General features: G+C 48.2%; 2 protein-coding genes across 5 annotated transcripts in view; one reads left to right on the top strand and one right to left on the bottom strand.

Annotated features, from left to right (window-relative positions):
• The window catches only part of SYN3 (synapsin III), a 443491-nt gene that overhangs the window by 164802 nt on the left and 251621 nt on the right, over positions 1-27068 (top strand). The gene's annotated exons all lie outside the window — the stretch shown is intronic.
• TIMP3 (TIMP metallopeptidase inhibitor 3) overlaps positions 1-27068 on the bottom strand; it is a 78753-nt gene that overhangs the window by 32798 nt on the left and 18887 nt on the right. For all 3 annotated transcript variants that reach the window (XM_059081744.2, XM_067010060.1, XM_067010061.1), the window contains exon 2: positions 1325-1407. In XM_059081744.2, coding sequence (XP_058937727.1) covers positions 1325-1407 — 83 coding nt within the window. The remainder of the gene's footprint in view (positions 1-1324; positions 1408-27068) is intronic.

Raw genomic sequence — 27068 nt, 5'->3', positions numbered from 1 at the left:
CCATGGGCTGTGTCACTCCCCCTCTCAATCCTACCCAAATTGTCTCCTCTGGGGAGTTTCAGGCCAGTGCGTCTCACACTCATTCCCTTATTAGATGGACAAGTATTTACCAAGTCCCCGTTGCCTGCTGGTCCCACCCTAATTGCTGGGAATGCAAATATGAGCACTGAGTAAGGGCTAGCAGTCCACTGGGACCTGGGCACACCCCATCTCGAGCTCCTGATGAGTCATGCACATGTGTCTTCTCTCCCGCCTGACTGTAGTTCCTAAACATAGGAACCGCATCTTCCTCGTGGCCTCCACAGCTCCTGGCACAGAGTGTTGCATGTAGGGAGGTGCTTACAAAGGTGGAGTGATGGACCAGCTGCCAGGTTGTTCAGGGTCAAGCCCCAGTCCTCTGTGCCGAGGCACCCAAACCAGCTCCTGCTTGGAAGTAACACAGCCTGTGTTCCAGGGCACTTAGAATCCTGAAATGCCTGAGCCAGGAGGGCTCTTAGGGGTACCCAGCCCAACCTCACACAGTTGACATATGGCAAAACTGAGCCCAGGAAAAGGGACAGTTCTAAGGCAAGTGAGCTAAGTGAAGGAATGGAGCTGAGACTAGGAGGCAGGCTCCCTAGGTTTTGAATCTGACGTGCTTTCTCTTAGGGCATACTTCCTGAATGTGCTTCATAATGTTAACGTGCTCACAAATATGCTCAGTTATATGAACATGCTTAGTAAACGATGCTAACTACCGGGATGCAAGGAGACAATTAAAGCCGGGAAAATAGGGAGAGAGGGTGAAGTTCCTACTTTGGCTTGAGGTTCCTGTGATCAGCACAAGTTTAATGTAAAGTTTTGAGAGGTTAAACCTAAGTTGTAACCTCAGTGACTGCATAAAACCAGTAGGCATTGTTGAATCCTAAAACACCAGACCTCGGAAGAGCCTGTAGAGACGATCTAGTCAACATCCCTCCCCCCTTTTACAGATGGGAAGACTGAGGTCCAGAGAGGGGCAGTGACTTGGCCAGTGTCTCATAGTTACTAGGTAACAGGGCTGTCTGCTGTCTGGTTCCAGAGCGCAGCTTCTTAACAGCTGCCTCTGAGGGACTCCACCGGCCCTGGCTCTGGGATGAAGCAGCCAGCACCACCACCACCACGTGTCCCTTTTCTGCTGCCTCATCTACGCCCTCTCCAGCCAGGTGGGGGGGGCTAGGGCTGGGGCTCAGACACTGAGCAAACACACGCCCTAAGTCCAACCCCACTTGCCTCCATTGGCCAAGACTCTGACAAAAAACCCCCAAACCCTCCTGAATCCTGGGATCAGGCTGCTGTCACTCACCTTCATCTGCTTGATGGTGTAGACCAGTGTGCCAAAGGGCCCCTCCTTCACCAGCTTCTTCCCCACCACCTTGGCCCGGATCACTGTAGAAGAAGGCAAGACAGAGACAGGGAGGGAAGTCAGCGAGGCCTGAACCACTTTAGGGACCACATCTCAGGGTGGGCATCCAGCTCCCAGTATGTCTGGAATTGTTTTCTTTGTAACTCTGAAGCAACTAGAATAGATGATTGTGTTTATAGGAGCAAGAATTCAGGTAAGAGACACTGGGAAGGGGGTGGGCAGGGAGGAGTGGAAGAGAAAGGGAAGACAGACATCTTTGGAGTTAATTTCCCTAAACGCTCATAGTTGCCGTGTGGAAATTTCTAAGGCTGTACTCACCCCTGTGGTTTCACTGTAATCTAAAATCTACTTCTCCTGCTAGAGCCTCCTGCCCTCACTCCATTGCACCTCTGACAATCCCATGGTCTCCCAGATCTGTTCTCTTTCTACCAGGAACGCTTTCTGAGATCTACCTCATTTGGGACTCTGCACGCATCCTCATACACCCACAGGGTTGTGATGTACCCCAGTTTGACCTCCATGCCCCAGTTGGCACTCCGATGGGGCCCTTGGTCCCCAGCACTTAGATGGCAAGGGATGCAGTAGAGGGCAGCTCAATAAGGATGTGGTAGAGGAAGAAGCAGTTGGGAGCAGAGGCTTAGGAGCCAACCGAACTCTTCCAATCCCAGCCCTGTTCTTTATGGCTGTTATGACTGTGGGCAAGTAACTTTGTTTCGGGCCTCCAATTTCCTCTTCTACAGAACAGGATAATAATGTTACCAGTTACCTGAATTGAAGGGATTGGGCAAGATAATGCATGTGAAAAACTCTCGGCACTGTGTCTTGGACAGAGTGTATATTAATGTTATTAATATCATCATTATTATCATCATCATTGATAAAAATGGGACGGGCTGACCCATGGAAGGATTGTTACTGGAAAAAATAGCTCCCATGTATCGCACACCTACTATATGCAAGAGTACATTTTACTTATTTACTCCTCACAACTGCCTTACAAGGTGAATATTAGCATCCACGTTACACAGATGAGGAAACTGACAGACAAGTGAAACCATTTCCTCATTTGGAGCCTCAATTTTCTTATCTGTAAAGAGGATGTACTGCCTATGTCAAGGAATTGGAATGAGGATTAAGCAAAAAACCGTATGAAATTTCTTACTACAACATCTGGTAGAAGGGAGTTGCTCACTAAATATTAGTCGACTTTGTATACAAAAATAATTAGACAGACCCAGTGTGACAAAGGCTGGAAGAAAGGCATTTACTACATGCAGTAAGAACACAGAGAAGAGAGGGATTGACTTGGAGATTATAAGAGGCTTCTTTTTCTATTGTATGTGAAGAAGCTGTCTTCAAATATTTGTCAAACCAGCAAATGGACAGATCTTGAAGACAGAACTCCGAAACTGCAAAGAAGTTGTGTTCATTGGCTCAGCCAAAGAACAAGTCATCTAATAACAAGAACTAGCAACAAAGTCAGGGGGATTGAGGCGGTGCTGTCATAGGGGCAGAGAGTGTCTCCATCAAAGGGGGCTGGATGCTCTCATGCTAGGACCCTGACCAGAATGGAATGGATTTTGCATTTATAGCAGCCGTGTTTGAATCACAAATTGAACTCTTCCAGCTCTAGGATCTTATCACTCTTTCTTACTTCACGTTGCACTTAGCCCAAAAAAGAGCAGGTGCTCAGTAAATGTTTGTTAAACAGATTACCCTTTACACACACACAGCAGGTGCTCAATAAATGTTAAACAGATTACCCTTTACACACACACACACACACACACACACACACACACACACACACACACACACACACACACTCTCTCTCTCTCTCTCTCTATCTACCTGCCTGTTCTGGTAGCTCCATTATCCTTCCCCCATTTTGGTTGTCCCACCATGTTTCTCAATTCCTTGTCTCTAATCTCTTAAAAATTTCCTTACTAGGAACCAACTCCCCTACCCCAGATGTATCCTATCCTGTTTCTCCCCAGATGAGCTTGGAGCCTATTCTCCCAGTCAGACATGAAGTCAGGATCCAGATGAATCAATGGCCCCTCCAAACCTTACTTGCCAGGGATGGCAAAATACGGAGCCCAGTGGCAGAGTTAGCAATTCAGCAGAGGCAGCTCAATTTGGGAAGAGGCAAGTGGCTGTTTCCAAGTCTGCTGTAAAAACGAGAGCTTGGCAAGATCCCAGGCCAAGTTCCCTAAAGATTCTGCCCCCACCTCTGTGTCTGACTTTGAAACAGCATCCTTGGCAGGGAGCCATCCTCCCAGAGGCTCCAGGGACTATTTCCTCTACATTAACTCCCACAGGCAGGTTGTAACAGCTTAACTGTTGGGCAGAAGGCATGTCTGCCAGGACTTTCCTATTGATTCTTCCTGAATTGATTTGGCTCCATCTTCTGCTTTTTCATTAATACAGAAGGTAAAAGAAGGAGTGAGTCTTTGCCTTGGGAGGAAAAAAAGCAAAAGGGATTCCTTTAAATAGCAACGTCTACCCTTTCCTGGCTCAAAAATGGCTTGACTTCATTTAGACATAAACATGTCATAAGCAGACCTGTCCTATAAAGCTGGGTACTTCTGGAAGCTTCTGCATGTACAGTGAGTCAGTTCCTTCCTTACCCTGAAATGGTCTGAGCTTGGAACCTTTTCATCTGAGAATAGTTCAGGGTAAAGAGAGTAAGTTTTTGTAATCAGGAAGCCACATTTGAGTTTGAGTTCCACCATTACCATGCAGCCTCAGGCAAACCCCTGTGTCCCCAGAGCTCCTTCCTCCTAAATATCTCTGATTGTCTTGGCCCAGTGCCCATCACGTGGCTTATAAGTGATATACTTATTACTAGTAGAGCAGCAACATGACATAGCATTGAAGAGCCAGGTCTCTGGAGCCTGACTGCCTGGGGTTGAATCCCAGCACTGGTGCTGTGTGACCTTAGGAAAGTTACTAAGCCTCTCTGTGCCTTTGTTTCCTAATCTATGACAATATCTCATAAAGTTGCTGTGAGGGTTAAGTAGCACAAACACTGAGGACAGCGTGTGTTCCATCCCAAACCCTATGTGCTTGCTGTCACTGTTATTAGCGTTACCACCACTACCATGACTTGCGTTATGTGTCCATCCTGAGTATCTTTAGGCTTCTAACATGCACTATAAGCTAAAACCTGGGGGTTCTGCTTAGGATGAGGAGAAAGGTAAGCTGATCAAAATACTCTGGGCTTGTAAAATTTCAGGGAGAGGTGGGGGAGCACACATTAACTTGTCAGAACAAACTTACAAGGTGTTATTTAGGCCTGGAGCACCCACTCCATCGTAGGTACCTGTCCCATCTCATCATCCATACATAGCCCAAGAGTGACCTGCCAGTACCAAACAAGATCCCATGGTTATGGTCCAGAAAGACCGAAGCAGAGATGACCCAGTGCAGAGGCCACACCAGTGTTTTCCTTACAAAAACAAAACTGCATTAGACTGAACTAACATTAAATAACATTCTGCTCTCCCACATAGATTCGCAAAGTCCTTCCAAAGTAAAATCGTTGGCCAACCCCAAAACCGCCTATTTGGTGTGTGAATTAATATGTCTTTATTTGCTTCAGTTTTTCCTCTGCAATTCAAATGTGTGCTATTTTGTACTTTCCTGTTTGGCAGTCAGGGTGCCCCCAAGGCGTTCGCTGGCCCAGGGACCAGAGTGAACAGGGGGAGGTGCAGGGAGGTCACGGTTCAGCAACAACAGAAAATGGTTCCAAACTTGGATCTGGCAGCACGTCTGGCCGTTCCCACCATCTTGATGTGGCTGGAAGCCCACTTTACAGACGGGCTTAGCTGGACACAGGTTTTCTTTATTCTCCTCCATGCTGCGGAGCAGCGCCCACGCTGTCTCCCTAGTGTCCTCCAGCAGGTAAACCTACATGGGTGTGAACTGGGTTGGCGTCCGGGAAAATGGGTCGGGTACCGCTGGAGGCGATGACAAGACATAGAAGTCCCATTTCCCAACTCATACAGTCTAGCGGGAAGGCAAAGTTGAAAAGTTCAAGGCTAGCACCAGTCAGAGAAGTGGAGGTGAGGTGTAGCCTGAATCTCAGTCGTGGAGCCTTTTATGCTCCTCCTGGGCTTCTGAGTGTGGAGGTCAAAAGAAATATTTTAATTTAAAAGCATGTAAGAAGAAACTGACCAGGCTATGTATACTTTTATATATATATATATATATATATATATAATTTTTTTTTTTTTTTTTTTTTTTTTTGCGGTACGTGGGCGTCTCACTGTTGTGGCCTCTCCTGCGCGCAGGCTCAGCGGCCATGGCTCACGGGCCTAGCCGCTCCACGGCATGTGGGATCTTCCGGGACCGGGGCATGAACCCGCGTCCCCTGCATCGGCAGGTGGACTCTCAACCACTGTGCCACCAGGAAAGGCCTGTATACTTATATTATTGGCACATAGATATATAAATGTATGTGGGGCCCTCTTAAATACATCACACCCCTTAGGATCCAGGTACAAATGTATAGATCTATAGAATTATCTTTCCTTCCTTTCAATAATTTTTTTTTTATTGGGGGAGGAATAATAAGAGCTTGCAAAAATAAGGTGCATCCCTTCCAGAAATAATTGTGTGCTGCCTGCCCCCCCACAACCCATGGTAATGTAGACCACAAGCAGCATAAGTTTTGAACAAAAACCAATTTTGATGCCAACAGGATTCTGCCTCCAGTGCAGCTTCCTGGTGTGTCCGTCCAGAAATTGCACATCTGCTGTTCATCGGAGTATTCAAAGAGGGATAAAACACCCATGAGCCGGCCCCTGCCACTCACCCTCTCCTTCCACCTCCCATCCAACTATCTTCAATCAAATCCAGACCTTTCTACTCCAAACTATTTGTTGGACTTTCCTACCAGTGGGCTGGAAGGCTGAGTTTGGCTGGGTTTGGGAGCAAGGATCCCTTAACTGGATTAATGTACACCAACTGAAGACTTCAGATTCTGCCCATCTTAGCATCCTGTCGAGAGCAGTACAGATCCTCTCCATGATGTAGGAGTTGATTCAGCCACCTAGTGGATGAGATACTACCTCTCCCCCCACCACACACACATTGCCCCATACCTGTCTCTCGAAGGCCCTGTAGAATGATTTTCCTGGCTTAAGGTATGGTCTTTAGAAGAACAGTGAGGATAACTGAGGTACACCTGACCAGTAGACAGAATGAATTTCTCCAAAAGCAGAAATCAGTGTTAGTGTCAACCCCAGAGAAGGTGCTGTTCTGACAGCAGCAGGCAGGACCTAGGTAGGCACAAAAGCCTAGACCCTGGGCTCACCTGTCTTTCAGGCCTGGACTTAAGGAAGAGAGGGGTCTGGGAGTGTTAAAATGATGCCCACTCCCATGGAAGCACTCGAGGAAACAGGAAGGAGGGGTGTCTGCAATTCAGCTTGTCTAATGGTCACCTGATGTTTATTTCCCAGTTGTCATCCTCACAGGATGGCAAAGGAAAGTTCCTTTCTGAGGCCAGTGTACTCACAATAAAGGAGATCCCCCAGCCCACCTGGCTCAGCCACTAAGCAAGTCTCACTTCCTGTGCACCGTGGACAGCCCGCATTTTAGCCTCTGCAAGGAGGGCAGAGCCAGGCTCTCTTGCTTCTCCAGCTGCTCACCCACTAATTCACCCTCAGCTCCTTGCCTTTCACTGCATCACATCAGTAAGTCTAGGGAAGAGGGGAGGAACTAGAACACGTTGGTAACAACTACCATGCATTGAACCCCTCCGATGTGCCAAGCAATGTGTACACGTTATCTCACTCTGTCCTCATGGCAACCCTATGAGGTGGCTGTTATTGTCCTCATTTTCCACCTATGGAACAGAAGATCAGGTACCCTGAGGGCAGTTTTACATCCCAGAGGGAAAAAGAAAATTGGTGCCCGCCAAGAAAGCAGACTGCCTCAAAACCTTTCCATGAGATTTGTACTGATTGCAAGAGTTCATAATCTTTCTGGACCTCCCCACCCCCACTGTCAGCGCTACTAAGCATCAGAGAGGACGGCCCCCTTATAATTCCCCACTGACCCCCACATCTCCTTGACTACCCACTTTCCTTTCCAATCACTCACACATCCTCTGATTAGTAGTAAGAATCCACAAGTAATCACTATCAGCAGTATAACAGAGGACATCTGTTTAGCGTCCTGTGCTCCCCAGCAAGGTTTTTGTGGAAGGAAAAAAACTTAGAAACCACAAAACCTGATGATCCATGAGGTTTCTCACAACACTATGAGTCTGAGGTTAATCAGAATGATTAATTAGATGAGACAGTGCACATGTAAAAAGGCACTTTGTATCCCTGAAGCTAAACAGATAAAATATACTGCCTTGTTGCTGATGGTGAGTACTTGTAGATTCTCAAATGCACTAATCAGAGGAAGACAACCAGGGACCCAAAAGATGCTTGCGATTCAGCATTTCCTCATTTGCTGAGATCTTTAGTACCCACCTCCAGGGGGCCTCTTTGGGCTCCTCTTCAGTTATCTGCTGCCTCTCTGGGCACTTTGATGACACTTTGATGATGTCCATGTTTGAGGAAAGCGCCTTAGGAATTAAGGGTGGGGGGCAGAGGCCTGAGGGGCCTGCCCTAACTGAATCTTTCTGGTTGCCAGCCCATTTGTTATCACCACCCCAAACCCCAAAAGCCCCTCTAGAAAAACTCAGAAGCTCAAAGGTCAGATCAAGAAAACCCCTATGGAAGTGGCCATGATACACTTAAATGAACATGCATGCAGCACATGGGACCTGGATGAAGTCACTGCCATGTCACTATGTGACCTTGGGCAAGTCACTTCCCATCCCAGCCTATAAATTGGTGTGATGATTACCAAGCTCAAAAGGTTCTTATGATGACCTAATGTCCCTCCTCCACTCTACCAAAGCAGCTCTCGTCAAGGTCACCCATGACCTCCATGGTGCTCAGTCCAGTCAGCAGTGGGTTCTTCGTCCTCCTCTTATTCATATTCAGCATGAGACGTTCATACCATCTGGACAGCTGACAGCTCCCACATTTTTGCAACCTCCAACCCAGAACTCCCATGACCTTTGACTCATATATCCAACAGTCTACATTTAGTCTACATCTATACCTGGAAGTCTAATAAGAGATCTCAGATTCAACCCATCTAAAACCAAGCTCCTAATAACGGCCCTTATCCTCACCAAGGCCTCCCATTGGCCCCATCTCGGGAAATGGCAACTCGTTCCACACCAGCACCCCATCTCCTTCCTACTTTTTCTTCACCCCAAACAACCCATCCTCTCTGGGGCTTTGTCTTTGCAGCTGCCCCTGCTGGAACACTCTTTCTTCAGTAGCCACAGGGCTCCCTCCCTCACCTGGTTTCAAATATCACCTGGTCAGGATGCCTCCCCTGATCCCCTGACATCCCTCCCCCAAGCACTCCCTATATCCGCTGGCCAGCCTTACTGTGCTCAAAGCACCAGCCACCATCTGCCATATTATACAGACTTTGTTTGTTCATTGATTATCTCTCCCCACTAGAATGTAAGCCTCATGAGCAGACAGGGTCTTTGTTCCATAACTGCTGTAGCCCAAGCAACCAGAAGATACAGGCTCCCAATATGTATTTGATGAATACGTGAAGCTAAAATTGCCACCCACATGGAGGGCAATTTTTAAAAAATAGGTAAATAAGTCCTCTGAGCAAGTTCTGGCAAATGACCATGTCTTTCTGAGCCTTATTCCCTCAGAAAGGGGATAATGGCAGGTCCCAGTTCTTAGGGTTAGATAAGCATCTGTCCAACGATCGTTTATGGAGTATTGTACTAGGCTCACAGGAACCTGGAGATAAATGAGGCCCTGAAGGAACTCGGGCCAGAGTTACAAAAGACAGGAAAGGAAACAGGTGAATGGCATTCGAGTCTGGCAAACACGGCTGGTATGCCACAAAGAGGGGTGAAGCCTGTCCCAGGGAAGGGTGTCAGGGGCTCCCTGGAGATGCCAGCTGATTTGGGTCTTAGCCCCTTCTGGAGAAGAGACGCGGTATGCTTTATCTGAGTCCAGAGGAAGCAGAAACGTGGATCAGACTTGGTGGGAAGAGCCTAAGGAAAATGGCTGGGAGTGAGCAGAATCCCACCTTTCCGGGAAGATGGCCCTGGAAAAGCTGAAGGATGCAGGCAGGCGGGCAGCCTGTGTGAGGAACAGTGCTTCTCAGAGAGGTCTGGAAAGTAGGCTCTTCCTGCATCCTCCTCTGGCCCCCTGAGGGCACTTCTCTCTGTCAGTTTCAAAGGCCTTTTTTGTTGATGTCAAAGCCACAGCCAGACCCTTAAGATGCACTCCCAATCAAGATAGGGAGTCTCCAGTTCAAAGCCTGTCCTGACTAATTCTTTCCATTAAGTAAAAATATTAATTTTGGTTTTATTTAAGCAGGTTTTTTTGGCAAGAAATGAACCCCTGCAGCTAAAAATAAACCCAAATACACACACACAGTCAGAAAAATCTGGAGAGCTGCAAATCATTTCAACCCAAGTTTCCATCTCAGAGAAAGCTATTAAAACCCAGAGGATATTAAAACCTCTTTCTGCACAGAGACTCTTGCTTCTCAGTCCCTGCCTGTGTGCTGGGGTCCCCCAGGCAAGACTGTCCTAGGGATGCCCTGTCCTGGGACTCCTGGCAAAGGGGAGGAGGGGCCTGGCAGTGTCCTAGCTCTCCTCACCTTGTAGGCACTGGATTTCTGCTTGAGCAGGCCAGGAAACACACAAGGGCCCCCTCTGACATCTGTTGTATGTGAAATGGAGGGGCCAGAGAAGGGAGGAAAGGGAACACAGGCCCAGAAAGGTCAAGTTGCCTGAAACTTTGAAATGATTTAAAAGGGAACACAAACAAAATCTACATCTCACTCCTGCTTTCATGTTTTAAGTGGTGACCTCAATTTTAAACTTCTAAAAGGCAAAATTTAAGAGTCACTACCTGGGCACATGCCTAGACTTGGGATTAATACATTTCATTTCTAACCCAACTACTTGTAAAGTCAGCTACTCTCAATTTCTTCCAGTGGCCACAGCCAATTTGGGGAAAAGATAAGGATCATTTGACCTAGGACAGGGCAAAGTCCCAGGGCTGGCTGGTTCTTGGATTCAGGTCTGACTCACCTGGGGCCGATGACCAACTTTGAAGAGATATGGTGTTTGTGTGATCTGGGTTTCTAGGAGGCCAGTAAGGCAACTGCCCCAAAGTGTTCACCAAGCGTGGTTAGAGTCACAGAGGCTTTTGCTCTGCAAACTATGGTCACCAGGGGAGTGTCAGTACCCCAGAGCACAGAAAGTGGGAAAGGTGGTCCTTCTCCCATAACCCCCCACATTCTCCCAAGAACAAATAGGAGCAACAATCCACACACATCCCCACCTAAGCCTCCCTGGTTTCCCAACATCAAGAGGATTATTCTGAAGAGCTCAGCGACATATCTCCTGCTGTCCTGAGCTGGGACCCCACCTCAAGTCCTACCATCCACAGTCTCCATCACCCCCACTGCATCCCCCCACTACACTGACCTTTCCTGTGATGCCCCTCGTCTCCATGAGGATGACTGTCTCCTCATGCCTCTGTTTACACATCTGTCTTCCTGCAAGACCCACCCAGCTGAAATGCCACCTCCTCCTGGAAGCTCTCTGTCCCTCCCAGGCCATACTAATTTCTTAATGATCAGTTCCTTGGTGCTCACTAGCCTGAGATACTAGACAGTAGGAGCTGCCTCTGGGACTCCAGCACCTAGTGCAGCACCTAGAATGTGGCAGGGCTCCCCCAAGAATGTTTGTTGAATGAAGGAATGCAGCAGAGAGTCAAAGGTAATACAATAAAGGGAGACAGGGATGGTTTCATGTTTTAGGCTCTTGGAGTGGGGGTCAGGAGCCCTAGCTCCTAAGGGTCACCCAGGAAAGAAGAGGGAGGCAGGGAAAAGCATGAGAAGCCGAAATGGGACCCTGATCCCCAAACTGAAGATTCATATCCAAAGAGGTGAGTCACGGGTTCCAATTACAGGAGACCCCAGTTAACGTCTCTCTGCAGAGGGGCAGTACCCAAACTCCGCCCACAGATGAGAAACCCAAGGCTCAGCATCCTAAAGGAGGTCAGTGGTACCCACCCTTTCTCCTTCCTCCTCCTTCTCTCCCTCTCTCTCCTCTTTTTCCTTCTCCTCCTCCTCCTCCTCTATCGTGAGTACTTGGAATTAATTCATTCACTCGTGCTGTTCATTCAGAAGTGTTTGAGGGACTGCATGCCTCTGGCCCTGTGCTATGCCTTGGGGTTCAGCAGTCAGCAGTCAGCAGGTAGAGGGAGTCCCTACCTCAAGGAAGCCTCTTTCTATATTGTGAGATGAGAAGCCAGGTGGTCCTAGTCAGAGAGCCACAGGGGCATGCAGCAGACACACCCTGCCAAGCTAGGCACACTCTGTGTTTGGGGCGCTGACACTCCCCTCCTGACCACACTTTGCAGAGCAAAAGCGATTCTGATTATGCTCGGTGAACGCCATGGGGCCGTCACCTTACTGGCCTCCTAGAAACCCAGATCACACAAACCCCATCCCCCTTCAAAGATGGTGCTCACTCCCCAGGTGAGTCAGCTTTGAATCCAGCCCTGGTGGTACTGTGGACATGTCTGGGGGAGAAGTCCTGCCTGAGCTGGGATCTGAGAAATCACCAGAAGTTAGCCAAGAAGAAGAGAAGCAAAAGGCCTTCAGGTAGAGGAGGGACCAGAGGCAAAGGCCTGGAGGTGGGAGAGCCTAACCCGTCGTTACAGTGACAGAAAGCAGAGTGTGCGACAAGGGGCAGGGGACGGCGGAAGCCAAGAGGTAGGCAGGGATGCTTGGCTTGTGGGGGGAGTCTTGCTCCAACGTGTGACAATGTTATTTCTCAGGGGGGTTTCCACTCTTTGAGGGCAGTGATGAAGACTTATCACTTTGTCCCTGCCAGCAGCCCTCAGGATAACATGTGCCCAAACAGGTAGGTGCCCAGGGCCTCAAGAAACCCTCAGAAACAAGACCAGGCCTTGTTTGCCCCACTTGGCATCAGACTCACCAGTGATCCCATTCCAGTTCACATCCTATTTATGATCTTCAAAGTTAGGATTTAATGAGCCAGTCTCCCCCACACCTTCCTCTCAAGCCCATTAACCTCTTCCAGCAGTTTTCCTTGGGTGTTTTGTCTGGCTCAGCTCCAGTGTGTCCCAGAATCCAGAGTGCATGCCAGCCTCTGGAAGGTTCCACCCCACTCAGTTCAGAGGTGCCGACCTGCTCACTGTCATGCAGGCATGTGGGTGAGGGGTGCTCAGAACACCCACCCTCCGAGAGTTCCAGCCCTCCCCAGGGGCCCATGGGAAACTTTATCCCACACAAGAGGCCACCAGAATAGCATCCTGGTCTTCAACCACGGCCCCTTTGAAGCAGTGCCCAGAAAAATACCACGCCGACGAATGGTTCTCAGAACTTGGAGCTTTCAGGTCAGGTCATTTTGTGAGACCAGAACAGCTGGCAACATCTCAGGAGTCGTCTATAGCATTTATTTTACTTTTCTGCTAATCGGAATTTGTTTGCTAGGAGAGCTGAGGGCCTCCAGGATAGGTCCAGGAACACAAATCCAAGGGACCATTAAGCCAAGGAAGGGACTTCCCTTGTTTGCACACCAGACCTGCAGATGGGTCTTTGCAGACAGACAGTGAATCTGTTCCCAAAATGCATCAAGGATGGGTGGGAGACTTTGTTGTGTTTTGAACAAGCAGCAGTGTCTGCTCTCTGCTCCGTCTCTGGGGATTATACAGTACAGATACCAACAAGACCCTGGTACATTTATAACTTACCCTTTAGGTAGCTTGTAAAACAGTCAAGGCCTCTCCCTCCTCTCTTCAACTTCCCTAACTTCAGCCAGAAAGACTGTGGACACCAAATGGACGTAGCTTGGAGGGTACCATTGAAAGCAGGTGCTTTCCCGTCACAGCTCACTCGGAACCTCCCCGCCAGCTCACAACCACAGTACCCAGGTAGAGGCCACTCAGACCAAGACAGGTATGAAAAAAAACAAGGCCAGACTACAGGTTTTCAAGCTCCAAGCCAGTTATCAGGGATAGCTAGCCCTGAGGGTGTGGAGGAATGGCTGGAGATAAGATCTGAGTGCCTTTTAAGGAGGCCAATCTCCGTTTTAAAGAAAATAAGTAAAGAATGCTAACTGCTGCCCTCTTTGATCAAAGTGAGTAATGGCAGAATTTTATAAAGTCAATCCTTGGTATTTTTGAACAACCTGCCCTGGCCTAACAGCTTGATTGGGTGATGGTGTCAGTAGTAAAGAAGAAGACCACCTACCCCTTGAACACCTTCTGAATACAGTCCATAGTGCCTGAGCCTCTTATTCATTCAGTAAGTAACTCTTGAGTGACTACCACGTGCCAGGCACTGTGTCAGGTGGTGGAAACACATAGGAAACAAAACCTTACAGATGTTATATCTAATCCTTAAAACTAACTTGCAAGATATGTAGCATGATTTCCATTGGGTCAATAAAGAAAACATGACTCAGGAGAGAGAAGAAACATGTCAGAGTTTACACGGCTAGCAATTAAATCCACATACACCTGACAGCAAAGCTCACTCATCTTCCTACAACTTGACATTGCACAAACCTGAACATTCAGCCAGGAAGTCGAATGCATCAGAAATTCAGAGAAAAGGAAAATTCTTAAGGCTGAATTATCAGAAAAGGACTCATATAAACCAAGATGCTGAGAACTTCGAGGTGGGGTTAACTTCCCAAAACAGAGAAGTCCAGTAATCAGCCTAAAGCTTCGTGGTTTGGGGGAGGGGAGCACCAGCCTGAGGACCACAGAGATGGGGGGGGGGGACGGGGGGGGGCAAGGAAACTTTTCTGGACAACTTATCCGCAGCCCTTGTCTAACCCTGCTCAGCTGCAAGACCTCGGGGGCCTTTGTACATGTCATTCCCTGCGTATAAGACCTTCTGCTTCCCTTTATCTAGAACTCCTATCCATCTTTTATATTTCAACTCAAAGGACACTTCCTTGGAGGAAGCTTTCCTTGACCCCTCCCCCAACATCAGACTAGAACAGGACTCCTGTTATACCTTATCATAGTCCCCTGTTTGTGAGTATATGTTTGTACATTTATTTGAATAATGTATCATTCCCCTCCTCACACACACACACACACACACACACACACACACACACACACACACACAAAAAAAAAACTGTGCTGGGATCATGCCTTGTTTTGCTCACCATTCTATCCCCAACATCTCACACAGTGCGTGGAACAGTAAATAGTTGCTGGGTGAATAGGCACTTGCATCTATTCCCGGCTCCCTGAGAGTCTCCCGTTAACCTTCCTCTACTATGCAGCCATTCCACCTGTGTAACTAGCTGTAACTTTCCAAAGCCAATTCCTCTGCCAGGAGCTGACCAAGAATACGTTGGTTTTGATCACGGAAAAAGAAGAAGGAGGGTGTTCCAGGCAGGGGGAGCAGCGTGGGCAAGGGCACAGAGGTGGAACTGAGCCTGGAGTGTCAGAGTCACAGGGCTCAGGGACCAAGAGGACCCTGGAGAGGCTTTAGAGAAGCCTGCAGAGAAGGCTGAAGAGGAGCAGAGGAGGCCCGTTAGCTCTTTCCAACCCAAGCAAACGTCAGGTTCTCTGGGTGACAGGAGCTTGAATGCGGGCCTTCTCAGGACTGCGCACAAACTGGGTCTATAGACAATGATGTTGCTTCTCTGTGCCCAGGTCCTTAGCCCCCTGACCACCCCCGCCCCCCAGTCCTGTCTTGATACCCTTACACTTGCCGTATGCAGGCTTATGGGTGTCCTGGAGAAGGGACTTCTGAACCCTGCCCACTGACTCTTCCCAGCTGGGCAAGATATGTAACTCTTCAAGACTTGGTTTCCTCATTCTGAAGAAAGGTGAATAGCATATTTGTGAGGGTGGAAAATAATAAAGACAGAAGCCACCTGGCAAACGTTTTCCAGAATAAACCCAAATCCCCCTCTTCCTACCCTCCCTCCATCCCCATCACTTCCCAACATGCAGGCTCATTCCCTCCCAGCAGAGTTGCCTATGGACCAAATGGTACCAGTGAGTGTTAGGAACATGGATAACTCCACAGGCACTTTCCAGATCTTGTGCGGGTCCCTATCCAGCCACCGGAATGGCACCCTGCACCGGACCAGACCCAGTCATGTTTTCTGGTTCTGTGGACCACCCAGAGTGCACCTCTCCTGACAGATCTGTCTGGCTGCATTCTCTGAAGGAGGGCTGGCCCAATCAACAGTGCATGTGCTAGGTCACAGCTAGCACTGTTGCTGGATGCTGGGTGGCCATGGAGCACCCCCGGTACAAGTGACCTCCCATCACCTCTACTGCATACCTGGCAGGGCTTTGCAGTCACGACATGACACCCAGAGCTGCTTACTCTGTCTGTCCGTGGGCAGCTCATACTAAAAGGTTGGCTGAGGTAGTCTCTAAAGCACATCTCCAACCAATGCCCATAGATGTTGCTGACTAGAATGACACAGAGCAAATGGGACACGTCTTCCTTGATATGCCAGCGCTTTTGGAGAATAAGTAATGGGAATATCAGAGATGAAGACGTTTGGCCAGACACTGCCATAAAAAGCAGAAGAATGGTCAACTTTCCCTATTGATAAGAATACTGCTGTCATCCATTATAACACTAATTATAGTACCATCATTGATTGTAATAGGTGCCATCATCCATCAAGCACTTACTGTACACATTCCATGCTCAATGCTTGGATTATCCCATTTGAGCTTCATTAAGACCCTGTAAAGTAAGTGCTGTCATTAGCCCCATCTTGCAGAAACTGAGGCTTGTAGTGAGTAAGTGACTTTCCCAAGGTCATCTAAGTAGGAAGCGGTGGACCCAGCATGCCAACCCAGGCAGCCTGACTCTGGAGCCGCTGCTTTCCACCACTGGGTCATACCTCTCTTCCAAAAGCACATGTGTGACCACAGTGTAGAGGGACAGGCACATTTCTCGGGCCACAAATTCTAGGTTGGGTGGGACCTTCACAGTCACTCAACAGAACCTCCTTCGAATTTCTTCTACAGTCCTATCATCCCAGGGTTAGTCTGGCAAATATGCAACATCTCTGACCTAGGTCAGCCTGTTCCATGTTGAGCCATTTCTTGACTGTTCTAAAATTCTTCTTTATACTGCCTCCCTGTGGCTTCCTCCAACTAGCTGACATCTTAGGCTTACAGAAAACAAGATATCTGAAGAACATGGTCATGTGCCCTACATCGTCTCCAAGATAAGGATTTTCATAGATTTTGATGGCCTTTCTCCACATGATTCCAAGTCTCCTTCTCTGTCTCACTTAGGGCCTTTAGCTCCCTACTTGTGTTGGTGGAGGGTGGATGCAGATTTCCCAAAGGCTGCTGATCAGTGAACAAAGTTGAAAGAGACTTCACCCCCCCCACTCTGGATGCTTTTACTGCTGGTAATGAAGTCTAAAACTTCACCACCATCCATTAAAAACCTAGTGTTTTCAAAACAGATTCTATCTCTGAACTTTGACATGATTTAATGAGTAACTCTACCTATTCCACTAAATAACTGTACTTTTTTGGGTGTGGAAGTAAAGAAATTTGGGGTGGGGGGAGTCATATTACGTAGAAAGTATTGAGTAGCAGAAAGAGCCCTGGGCCAGGAGTTGGGAGCCAGATTCTCTTCCTGGTTCTTCCACTAAGTTGCTATGTGAGTTTGACAAACCACTTTCTTCTCAGAGCCCTACTAGTTTTCTATTCTGCAAAATCAAGGGGTTGGACTCGATGTATTCTAGGGTTCCTCACAGCCTAAGGGGCTAAGGTTATTTTACCATCACCTTATATCTCTAATTTATACATTTCCCCTGGGTCCTACTCTCTCCATTGGTAATGAGCCAGGACATCACATGTTCTCCCTATTTACTGGGTCTAGAATCACATTTCTGAAGAGTTGATCAAACTTGAGTAAGTAATTAGGATGCTTCAGGTGACTCCTCTGGCCTTGTCTGAAAAGCCCTTCTTGGCCTGTTATCTGTCTGGATGATCTGAAGTTGCCAAAACTGGGGATAGCAGCATGGACAGAATTGGTTCCTAAGTCACCCACTTGGTCCATCAACTGCACAATTTGAGTCACCCTCACCAATCTGTTTTCTTTATGAGCCATTGTCTTATTTTTTGTAGTAACATACTATTTTCCAGGCTGACAGTCCAGCAAAGAGTTTATTTCCAAGTATGTAAACAAACCTGGGATAACTTCAGTGGTTAAAGTCATTATGGGAGCACTGTACATTAATGCCAGGTAGGGCCTCCTGCTCTGAATGTGCCCATATCTTTCCTGCAGAGGAAGTCTAAAAAATGCTGAGAAGAAGTCTTCTGCCTTTAATCTCCCAATTGTATATTAACATACAAGGTAATGAAAATGTCTCCAGGATGGCATCTCCATGGGGACTGTGCTCTAGTGACCTCACGTGTACTAACTGGGGATAATGCCACATCCATGAAGATAAAATTCAGCCACCCTTGCCCTGCTGATTTAGTTTGACACTAGCTAAGACAGTGATCTAATAGACATGCAGATTCTCCAGCCCACTCCAATGTTCTAAGTAACTTTAACTCCCCTCTCCTCTGGGTCCCTTCAACTCTCCTGTAGAGTAGGATGGGGCACTATCCACCCCCATCCTCCCTGGATAGCTTATTTCAGATGCTCCTTGAGCTGTTCAGAAAAGCTGTTCTTAAAATAAGAGGGAGCCTCTCTTCTACCCAACCTGGGGCCCCCACCCCTCCCTGAAGGGCGTACTTTGAGGCATAAAAGCCAAACTGCCACCTTGATCTTCAACCTTAGTCCAACCTGAACCCAGCCAAGCTGCATCCCAGTCCCAGAGGTTTTTACTTTTGAAACAGAAGGAATATTCAATATTTTTCGCTCTGTCAATATTTTTACCTTCATCTCCGTCCTCCTCCCTTCTGCTCTCATGCTCCTGGTTGAGGTGGGGGACAAGGGAGGTTTTTTTTTTTTTTAAGACCAAACAAAAACAAAGCCTGGCCCAGGCTGAGGCCAACAGATCGTGAAGTTCTGGGCGGATTTTGCATGCCAGCAAAGACCGTCAGCAAGATCTACAGGAAACACCTTGCAGAATCCACTCGGAGAAGCAGAGGCCACCAAGAAGTGCAAGGCCTGGGGCTTCCCTGGTGGCGCGGTGGTTGAGAGTCCGCCTGCCGACGCAGGGGACACGGGTTCGTGCCCCGGTCCGGGAAGATCCCACGTGCCACGGAGCGGCTGGGCCCATGAGCCATGGCCGCTGAGCCTGTGCATCCGGAGCCTGCGCGTCCGGAGCCTGTGCTCCGCAATGGGAGAGGCCACAGCAGTGAGAGGCCCGCGTACAGGGAAAAAAAAAAAAAAAAAAAGAAGTGCAAGGCAGATACACTCCACTCCATGTGGCTGGCTCTCCAGGCTGGGGTACAGGAAATGGTTGTAGGATTCCAGGCCCTCGGGAGGGCAAACATAAAACTGCGGGGGGTGGGGGTGCTTGCAGATCCCTCTGGTATTTTCCACTGGGAATTTCTTTAATTTGCATATCTGTTCTGAACTGCCTGTGCATGATCGCTGCAGAGGGGACCCAATAAGACAGGTCAAAGTCAGCTTCTCAAGGGTCTGTTCCAGGGTTTAGCAGAAGCTACATTTTCTGTGAAAGAAGGACACGTCATGCAATGCTCAAGAATGTGAGGACTTGGGCATCAAAGAACCTAAGGTTGAATCTCAGCTCCAACTTCTACAAGCTGCAGACTCTTGGGCAAATCATTTAACCCCTCTCAGCCTTGTCAGGTTGTCAGGATGAAGTGAGACACTGAACATAAGGAACTTTGCACAGTGCCTGGCAAGCAGCTACCTCAATAAACAGTGGTGGTGATTATTATTTCATGAGAGGCCCCCTTTCCCAAGGTGGTAAAGAGGCTGGAGGACAGTAGGAGAAAGAATGAAGCAGTTGCAAGAAGAGAGAAAAAAATGCAGAATACTAGCTGGGACCCATATGGGGCGTTGCAAGCCCACAGCCTAGCTGCCAACCTTCCCCCTTGTGAAACGTCGGCTGCCCCACTTACTCTTGTTTGGGGCATTGTGATTTCAGGTCAGGTCGAAGCAAGGGACATTAACTGGTATCAGTCCAAGTGGAATGAACAGCCCAGAGCAGTGCAGAGGGGCCCAGCAGGAGGCAGGGAGAGGAAGCATTGCTAGAAATGCTAATGAGTAATTAAGTCCTTCAGGGTCACATCTTAGTCCCTTTCTACCCGGGGGATGGAGGAGTTTGGATGGGCCCAAAGTGGTCTGTCAGAGTGTGTAGGTAGCCCCCAAACCTTCCTTGTATAGAAACTGTGCGTGTGGGAAGCCAGCCTTGCTGTGCAAAGTGAGGACTGAGAGCCATGAAATTGGCAGGCCTGCTCAGGCCAAGGTCAGCGGCCAGAGCCCAGCATTGTTCTGCCCGGACGAGGGACCGGCCAGCAGCCAGCATTCTGTGGGGAGGCCATGGTAGAGGAAAGGCCAGATGCAGTCCAATTAGGGTCTGATGGAAACCAGGCCCATTTTTCATGAAACAGGAGGTGGGTGGCCCTGCTGTGGAGGGGACACTGGCTAGATGGAGCATCTAGCACCCATCAATCCCCAGGTCAAGCGGCATGCCTGGATGTGGGTACAAGAAATGCCAAGGGTGTCCCTGACCCCTGTCTCTGCTGTAATAAAGTGCCAGTTGGGAGCCAGCTGGGCAAAGGGAACATGTCTCCATGCTCCATCCGCTGTTTGGTAACAATTACTGGTATTCTTTCAGCACCACCAGGAATAGTATGCTGGGGGCAATTCTTTGAAACACCAGGCATGATCAAGAAAGGAAGGTCCAGATCAAAGAGGGCACCAGTTTTAATGTTCAGCACAAGTCCTGCATCTCTGGCTTGGGACAGGAGTCAGCAGTGGTGGGCACGGGGCCCTCTGAGGAGCGCGGAGCTGAATTTCACGGTTCCTTTTTTATCCCTGCCCCTACTCAGCAGTACGCTCTGGCACGTGGAAATGGTGCCAGTTTCAGCTGGTCCCTTGTGCCAAGTTCAAGTCCACTATAGAGAGCAAGCCAGTGGTCTCTACTTACCCCCTAAGGCTACCTCTGGGGTAGTGGGGAGGTAAGGAATGATTGGTCCCCCAAGACCCTTGTTTTTGTCCTGCTCTCCCCCTTCATGGGAATCCTAATAAGAGAGGAAGAGTGTGCATTTCCTCATGTGACAGTCTCCCACAGCTTGGCCAGTGGACTCTTCGGCCCTCATACCACTCCCCTCTGCTGGCCCCAGCAGTGAATCTGGAAAGGCTCAGTGCAGCATGCTAGTGAGCCAAACACATGGAAGCAATGCGTGTGAGAGGGTGATGCAGTCTGTCTCCCAGGACCAGGCTGGCGAGCCTGTGGTGGGTAGACAAGAAGTCCCAGCTGAGCTGCGAAACCACGGTGCCAGCCACCTGGACCACTAACCACAGGGTAGCCACGGGCAAGTCAACCCCATCCCTGGGCCTGTTTCCCCAACTGGGAAGCAAAGATATTGCATAATGGCCCTTAAAAATCTGAGTCCATACGGCCCTGCCTGTGGTCTGGAAAGTTCATCTAAACAGGCAGGAGAGGCTTCTTTAAATTCTGGTCCTTCCTTCCTGGGTGCACACAAGTAGGCAAGTGGCTGGATTGCTGACCTTCTTCTGAGGCTCTAACGCAGCAGCCAACAGATGGCAGAATCTCCCAGAGGCTTATATCTCTGAAAGATCTGCTGCTTCACATCAACATAAAAGAATGTTGTCCTGAGAGGCTGTCTGTTCCTAAGTGGCCCTGTAAGAACTCTCCTTTTTGAGTTTCGCCCACTCTAGGCTGGAGCACAGGAGTTAAGTTGGAGTCCGGCCTTGCCCCTTGCTGGCTGTGTAAACTGGGGCAAGACTCTTCACTTGTCTGAGCCTCAATTTCCTTGTCTATCAAAAGGCCATTCATTCCTGCATTTAACAAATATCAGGGTTGCAAGTATGTTCTCAGCAGTGAACCAGACAAATGAGAGGTCTCTGCTGTCTTGGTGCTTAAATAACAGTGGAGGAGACAGAACAATAAACAAATACCCAGTAAGATGTCAGGTGCTAGGAGAAAAGGAGATAGAGAATAGGGATGGTGGGTATTATAAGATAGGGCAGGCAGGCAAGGCCTCTCTGGGAAGGTGACGTCCAAGTTGACACCTTCATGATGAGAAGAAGCCAGCCAGTGAAAATCTGTGGACACTGTATTCCAGGAAGAGGGGACAGCAAGTTTAAAGGCCATGAGACAGGGACAGACTTGGAGCCCAGAGCATTCAAGGAACAGCCAGAAGGCCAACGTAGCCACAGCAAGGCAAGGGGAGATAGAGGCCAGATCCCATAGAGCCTTCTAGAACTCATTAAGGAGTTGGGAAGCCAATGGAAGCTTTTAAGCAGGGCATTAACAAGATCTGAATGACATTTTAAAAAGGTCACTCTGGCTGCTTTATGGACAATGGAGTGGAGAGAAGGCTGGAGTGAAAGCAAGGGAATTAATTGTAGTCGTCACGGCCCCTTCCCTGCCCACCTCTCAGGGTCACTTTAGGCTCCCATGAGATTCATGCTGACACCTAGAGAAGTCCAGAGGCGTGAGAGGAGGCATGTATCTGCACGTGTTTTAAAGTCCATTTTTTATAAGTAGGAGCTTGCAGGGCCTGGCACCAGCTACTTGGAACTGTGTCCCTGTATGGATTTCAAGGAAATAGTGCAGGGCAGTAGATTCTGCCCTGCCTGAGCTATGCAGTTGTCCATCCCCAGAGGAATTCATATGTTTAAACCCAGAGCTTTGCTCTCAGCCATGCCTGACTCTGCTTTCGCTGCTGGTGCCGGACGGGGGTAAGCTAACACCTAGCAATGTGGAGAAGCTGACACTCCATGCAAACTCACTTGCTGAATTCCTGGCAAAAGCTCATCTCTCCTGGCCTCACTTTCAGGACTGGGAAGGAAAGAGCAGGAAATCTGGAGGTTTATTCACTTAGGGATTTTTAATTTCAGAGTGGGCCCTTGTAAGGATCCTTGCAAGGATCATGATCAGCAAAGACCCTGCATCCCGAGAGAATGTCCCAATGCTTAGAGGAGGAGAGCTTGGAAGCATCCTGGGTTCCAGCCCTCTACCTTCTGCTGGGGTTGGGAACACTGTCTGGGGAGCCAGAGCTCTGCATTCGTATCCCATCTCCACCTCTAGGTTTCCTCAAGTGGAGTAAGAGGGGCCTTCATGGGGACAAGTTGGAGAGCAGATGTGAAGAGACTGGGCTCCATGCCTGCCTTCATTCACTCACTCATTCACGGGCCTTCTGGGTGACAAGCTTGGGGCCGAATGGTGGACACCCTGGTGCTTAGTACATGTTTGGGGAATCTGAAGATGCACAGTAAATTGTATACCAGCTAAAATGTACTATCTAAAATGCCAGGGAGTTCAGAGAAGAGAGTGATTAATACGATGACGTGTACTGAGTATACAGTTTGAAAAAAATTACATGTTAACATCTCAGGACCTCAGTTGCCTGTCATCTGTACAGTAGGGACACTGAAATTTCCCAAGACCTCATAGCTGGAATTTGACAAAATGAGATCAAGGTATCTGTTTTTCCTCTGTAGCTCTTGGTCTACACACTCACTACCTGCAAGTTTTCTGGGGCTTTCTCCATGCTTTTTATTTTCTTGCATTATTTCTTTCTTACATAAGTAATACAACTTTACTGAAGAAAATTTGGGGGAAAAAAGAGGTAAACAGAAAGAAAACTGTAAGATAATTTTTTTTTTTTTTTTTTGCGGTACGTGGGCCTCTCACTGTTGTGGCCTCTCCCGTTGCGGAGCACAGGCTCCGGATGCACAGGCTCAGCGGCCATGGCTCACGGGCCCAGCTGCTCCGCGGTATGTGGGATCTTCCCGGACCGGGGCATGAACCCATGTCCCCTGCATCGGCAGGCGGATTCTCAACCACTGCGCCACCAGGGAAGCCCTGTAAGATAATTTTTAAAATAACCTGAACTCCCACTACCCAGTTATAACTATGCTTCATACTTAGATGTTACCTTCAGTCTTTTTCCTCATATAAGCCTGTGGATAGAGGTTTCCTCCCCCCCACCAATAATAGAATCATATAGAACACACTTGCTGGTGATCTGGGTTTTTTTTCAATACTGATATATCAGTCCATCTGGCTCTGCCTCATCCCTTTGAAGAGCTGTATTGTTTTCAGTTTTGTAGATACAGCACTTTTATAAACAATTCTGTGATAAACATCCTTGTGTGTTTACATTTGTGTATATATACACATATATACATATAAATGTTTATATACATATATAAACACATATTCATATACATACACACATCTTAGCATACTTACCTGATTATTTCCTCTGGATCTGGACGTTCTCACCACTTTTTTAACCCATCTTAATATTAATTGAATCCAAGTCAGCAGACCCTTCCTACTCATAAGGTGGCTACTCTACAGACACTTAAGCCTCACACTGAGCGTAACTAAGGAGCATCGGGCACAGTTTCTCAGGTCCTACAACTCAGTCCTACCTCCCCCCATCCTCCCACCCACAGCCCCTGTCCCTACCCGACCTAAGCCAGCCAGTAATCAAGTCTGAAAGATATCGTACTGCCTGAGTCCCGTGCCTCTTCTGCCTTGTTGGACCCAGCCTCCTATTTCAAAGTTTTTACAAGGTTTGAGTAAACATCCCAGGACAGGCAAGGCCAAGAAGAACCCAGTCTTTTCTGTTACAAAGTCAGGGGTTAAGGCCACCCCACCAAACAAGGTTCCTTCCTGCCCCTGCCTTCCCCTTTCTACTTACAAAAGCTCTCTGCTTGCTATGGGCAGTTTTAGTATGCTGCACAGGTTGGCAGCATCCCTTTGGGTCAGAGTGAATGCAAAATGCCTTCCCCATCTCTTTGCTCAGTGTCAAAGGCATTTGCCTGAAACACTGGTCTTTGAAGCAAAAGAATGACATCGAAAGGAGAGGAAACAGGCCAGAAGGTTTCTTGTGAAGAGAGCCATGATAATAACCTATTCAACTACTAAAAGTAACCTCCTTCTATAATATGTGTACAGGGAACTTGCACCATACACATACACCTCTAACCAAGCTGAACTTGGTGACGATTCTGTTTGGCATAAACCGATGTATATTTTACTACAAATATATATTTTTTTCCTCAAATTTAAAAGGTCTGGCCAGTTTCTCCCACCTCTGATTCCTAAGTAAGCTTCAGCCAGGGATCTGCTGTCTCTCCCCTGTGTGACTGTGGGGTTCAAAGATATGGCATGTGACTGTCTTAGGTTGTGCCCTCCCCTCCTCTCCAAAAACAACCCAGCTGCTCCACCTGGGGCTGCCCAATGAAGAAACGGTGATCTGTCCCAATGCTAAAGGAAGACCTGGCTAAGATGGAGTTACTGAGAGATGGCATTTAAGGGCTCTCTGACTTTCTAAATGTGACTTTTTGCTTTTCTGTATGCTGACTTCCTAAGATGCCAGTCCATTACCTTTATATCCATAGTTGTCATACACTCTGACCCTACAATCACCATGTGGCAAGGGATTGTAGGAATACCCAGTTTCATAGGTTTGAAGATGTGGGCTCTGAGGTCATCTGACTTGCCTAAGACAGCATGGATGACTGAGGATTCCACTCAGGTCTTTTCACTCTGGGTGCAGAATTTCTTCCCCACCCCCATGAGAGCCCACCAAGTCTCTTCTGGCCTCAGCCAATCACTGGGCTGTGTCCAGAGCCCAGCATTCAGGGCCCAAGTTTCTCTTGGCAACACTTTTCCTTCCCTCCAGTTGCTATTCCCACTGGTGTTGGCTAACCCAGTTCCAGACCGTATCCCTCCAAGCCTGGACAGCTCTATGCCGATCCACAGCACCCTAGTTATTTCTGGGCTGGGACAGGATCCACTGCATCCTGGTTTCTCAGAGGTTACTCTTTTTGGCAACCCCCCCAGGTGCAAATCTGTCTCATCTATTTAGAAGAGAAGCAGAAGAAACCCACCCTACCCACAGCCCATAACGAGAAAACCCCCTCCTACATCCCCTTGGCAAGTGAGCAGGTCCCACCCAGAGTAGGTCCCTCAGAGACAGAGGAAATCCAGCTCAGGTCCTCAGGAGCAGGATAGATGGGCAATAGGGGCTCCCAGGGAACCCACCACAAGACACAAGAGTTCTCCCACTTGACCAGGAGCCAAAGAAGGCAGTCTACTGCTGCCTTCCTACGATACTGTACACCCAAATCCAGGGGATCCACTGAATCCTTACTTTCCCACCATTGTTCTGTTATCTGATTGTAAAAATAATGTGTCACCATTGTGAAATTTCATTTTCCAGAATATACTGGTCAAAATTAAAACCACCTAATATCTCACAAACCAGAGATATTTTGGTATATAGGTATTAAAACTGTCCTCTAAGCATCCATATAAATATTCATATCTTTTTTTTTTTTTTTTTTTTTTTGCGGTACGCGGGCCTCTCACTGTTGTGGCCTCTCCCGTTGCGGGGCACAGGCTCAGCAGTCATGGCTCACGGGCCCAGCCGCTCCGCGGCATGTGGGATCTTCCCGGACCGGGCCATGAACCTGTGTCCCCTGCATCGGCAGGCGGACTCTCAACCACTGCGCCACCAGGGAAGCCCCCATATCATTTTTTTAAAAACGAACTGGTTTCTGTTACTCAGAAGTGCATCATGGGAACCTCTCCATATCATTAAATAGAGGCTACCTCAAGCCATTATATGGCCACTCAGTAGTCTACTTACTGTATGACTACACCATAAATTTAAGCAATCTATTCATGATAGACATTTAGATTAATCCTTTTTGTGTGTGTAATTATAAACAATGCAGCCATGGACCCCATTGCTTAAGTATTTCTTTGGACTAGATTTCTAGAAGTGAGATTGCTGGTTAAAGTGTATTTTGAGGCTCTTGGTTCTTGGTGCCAGACTGCTCCAAAGAGGCCACACCAGTTGCCTTTCCCATCAGCAACCCATGAAGGTGAGAGACCAAACTCCATGAGGATGGGAATGCAAGTGCAAGGATTCTCTGCACGGCTCCGCCCAGACATTATCTGGAACTCTGGAAATCCCCAAAGGCATCAGTCAGCACAGGAAACAAACTAGTTGCTGGCAGTGGGGAAAGGACAGATGGGAGGGCTCCAGCTTCTCTCAGAGAAATCAGAAGCAGGCAGCATGGGGTAGTGAGTGCCAGGGTGACTTTTGTCTTTCCACAGTGTCCCCCCCACTGAGGGAGCATAGGGTGACAAAACACAGGGCAATGATAAATACCTGGCCCAGGGAGTGCAGTCACTGGACACTGCCTCTCCCATTCCCCAACCAGCTGTGTGACCCTGGGAAAGGGCTTCCCCTCTCTTGACCTCTGTTTTTCCATCTGATCTGATATTCTTCATTCTTTGACCCCAGAACCAGCCTTAAGACCAGAGTAGACAGATCTCCAGCCATCCTTACTCCATTCAAAGTCATTTACCTTTCTTTGGTCTCTCCAATATACTCATTTTTATAAACTCTACTTCCATGAAGAGCCATAC

This window comes from Kogia breviceps, chromosome 12 (genome assembly GCF_026419965.1).
Source record: "Kogia breviceps isolate mKogBre1 chromosome 12, mKogBre1 haplotype 1, whole genome shotgun sequence".
Taxonomy (NCBI): domain Eukaryota; kingdom Metazoa; phylum Chordata; class Mammalia; order Artiodactyla; family Physeteridae; genus Kogia; species Kogia breviceps.
Note: the sequence above shows the minus strand (reverse complement) of the source record. Positions and strands in the feature narration are given on the sequence as shown.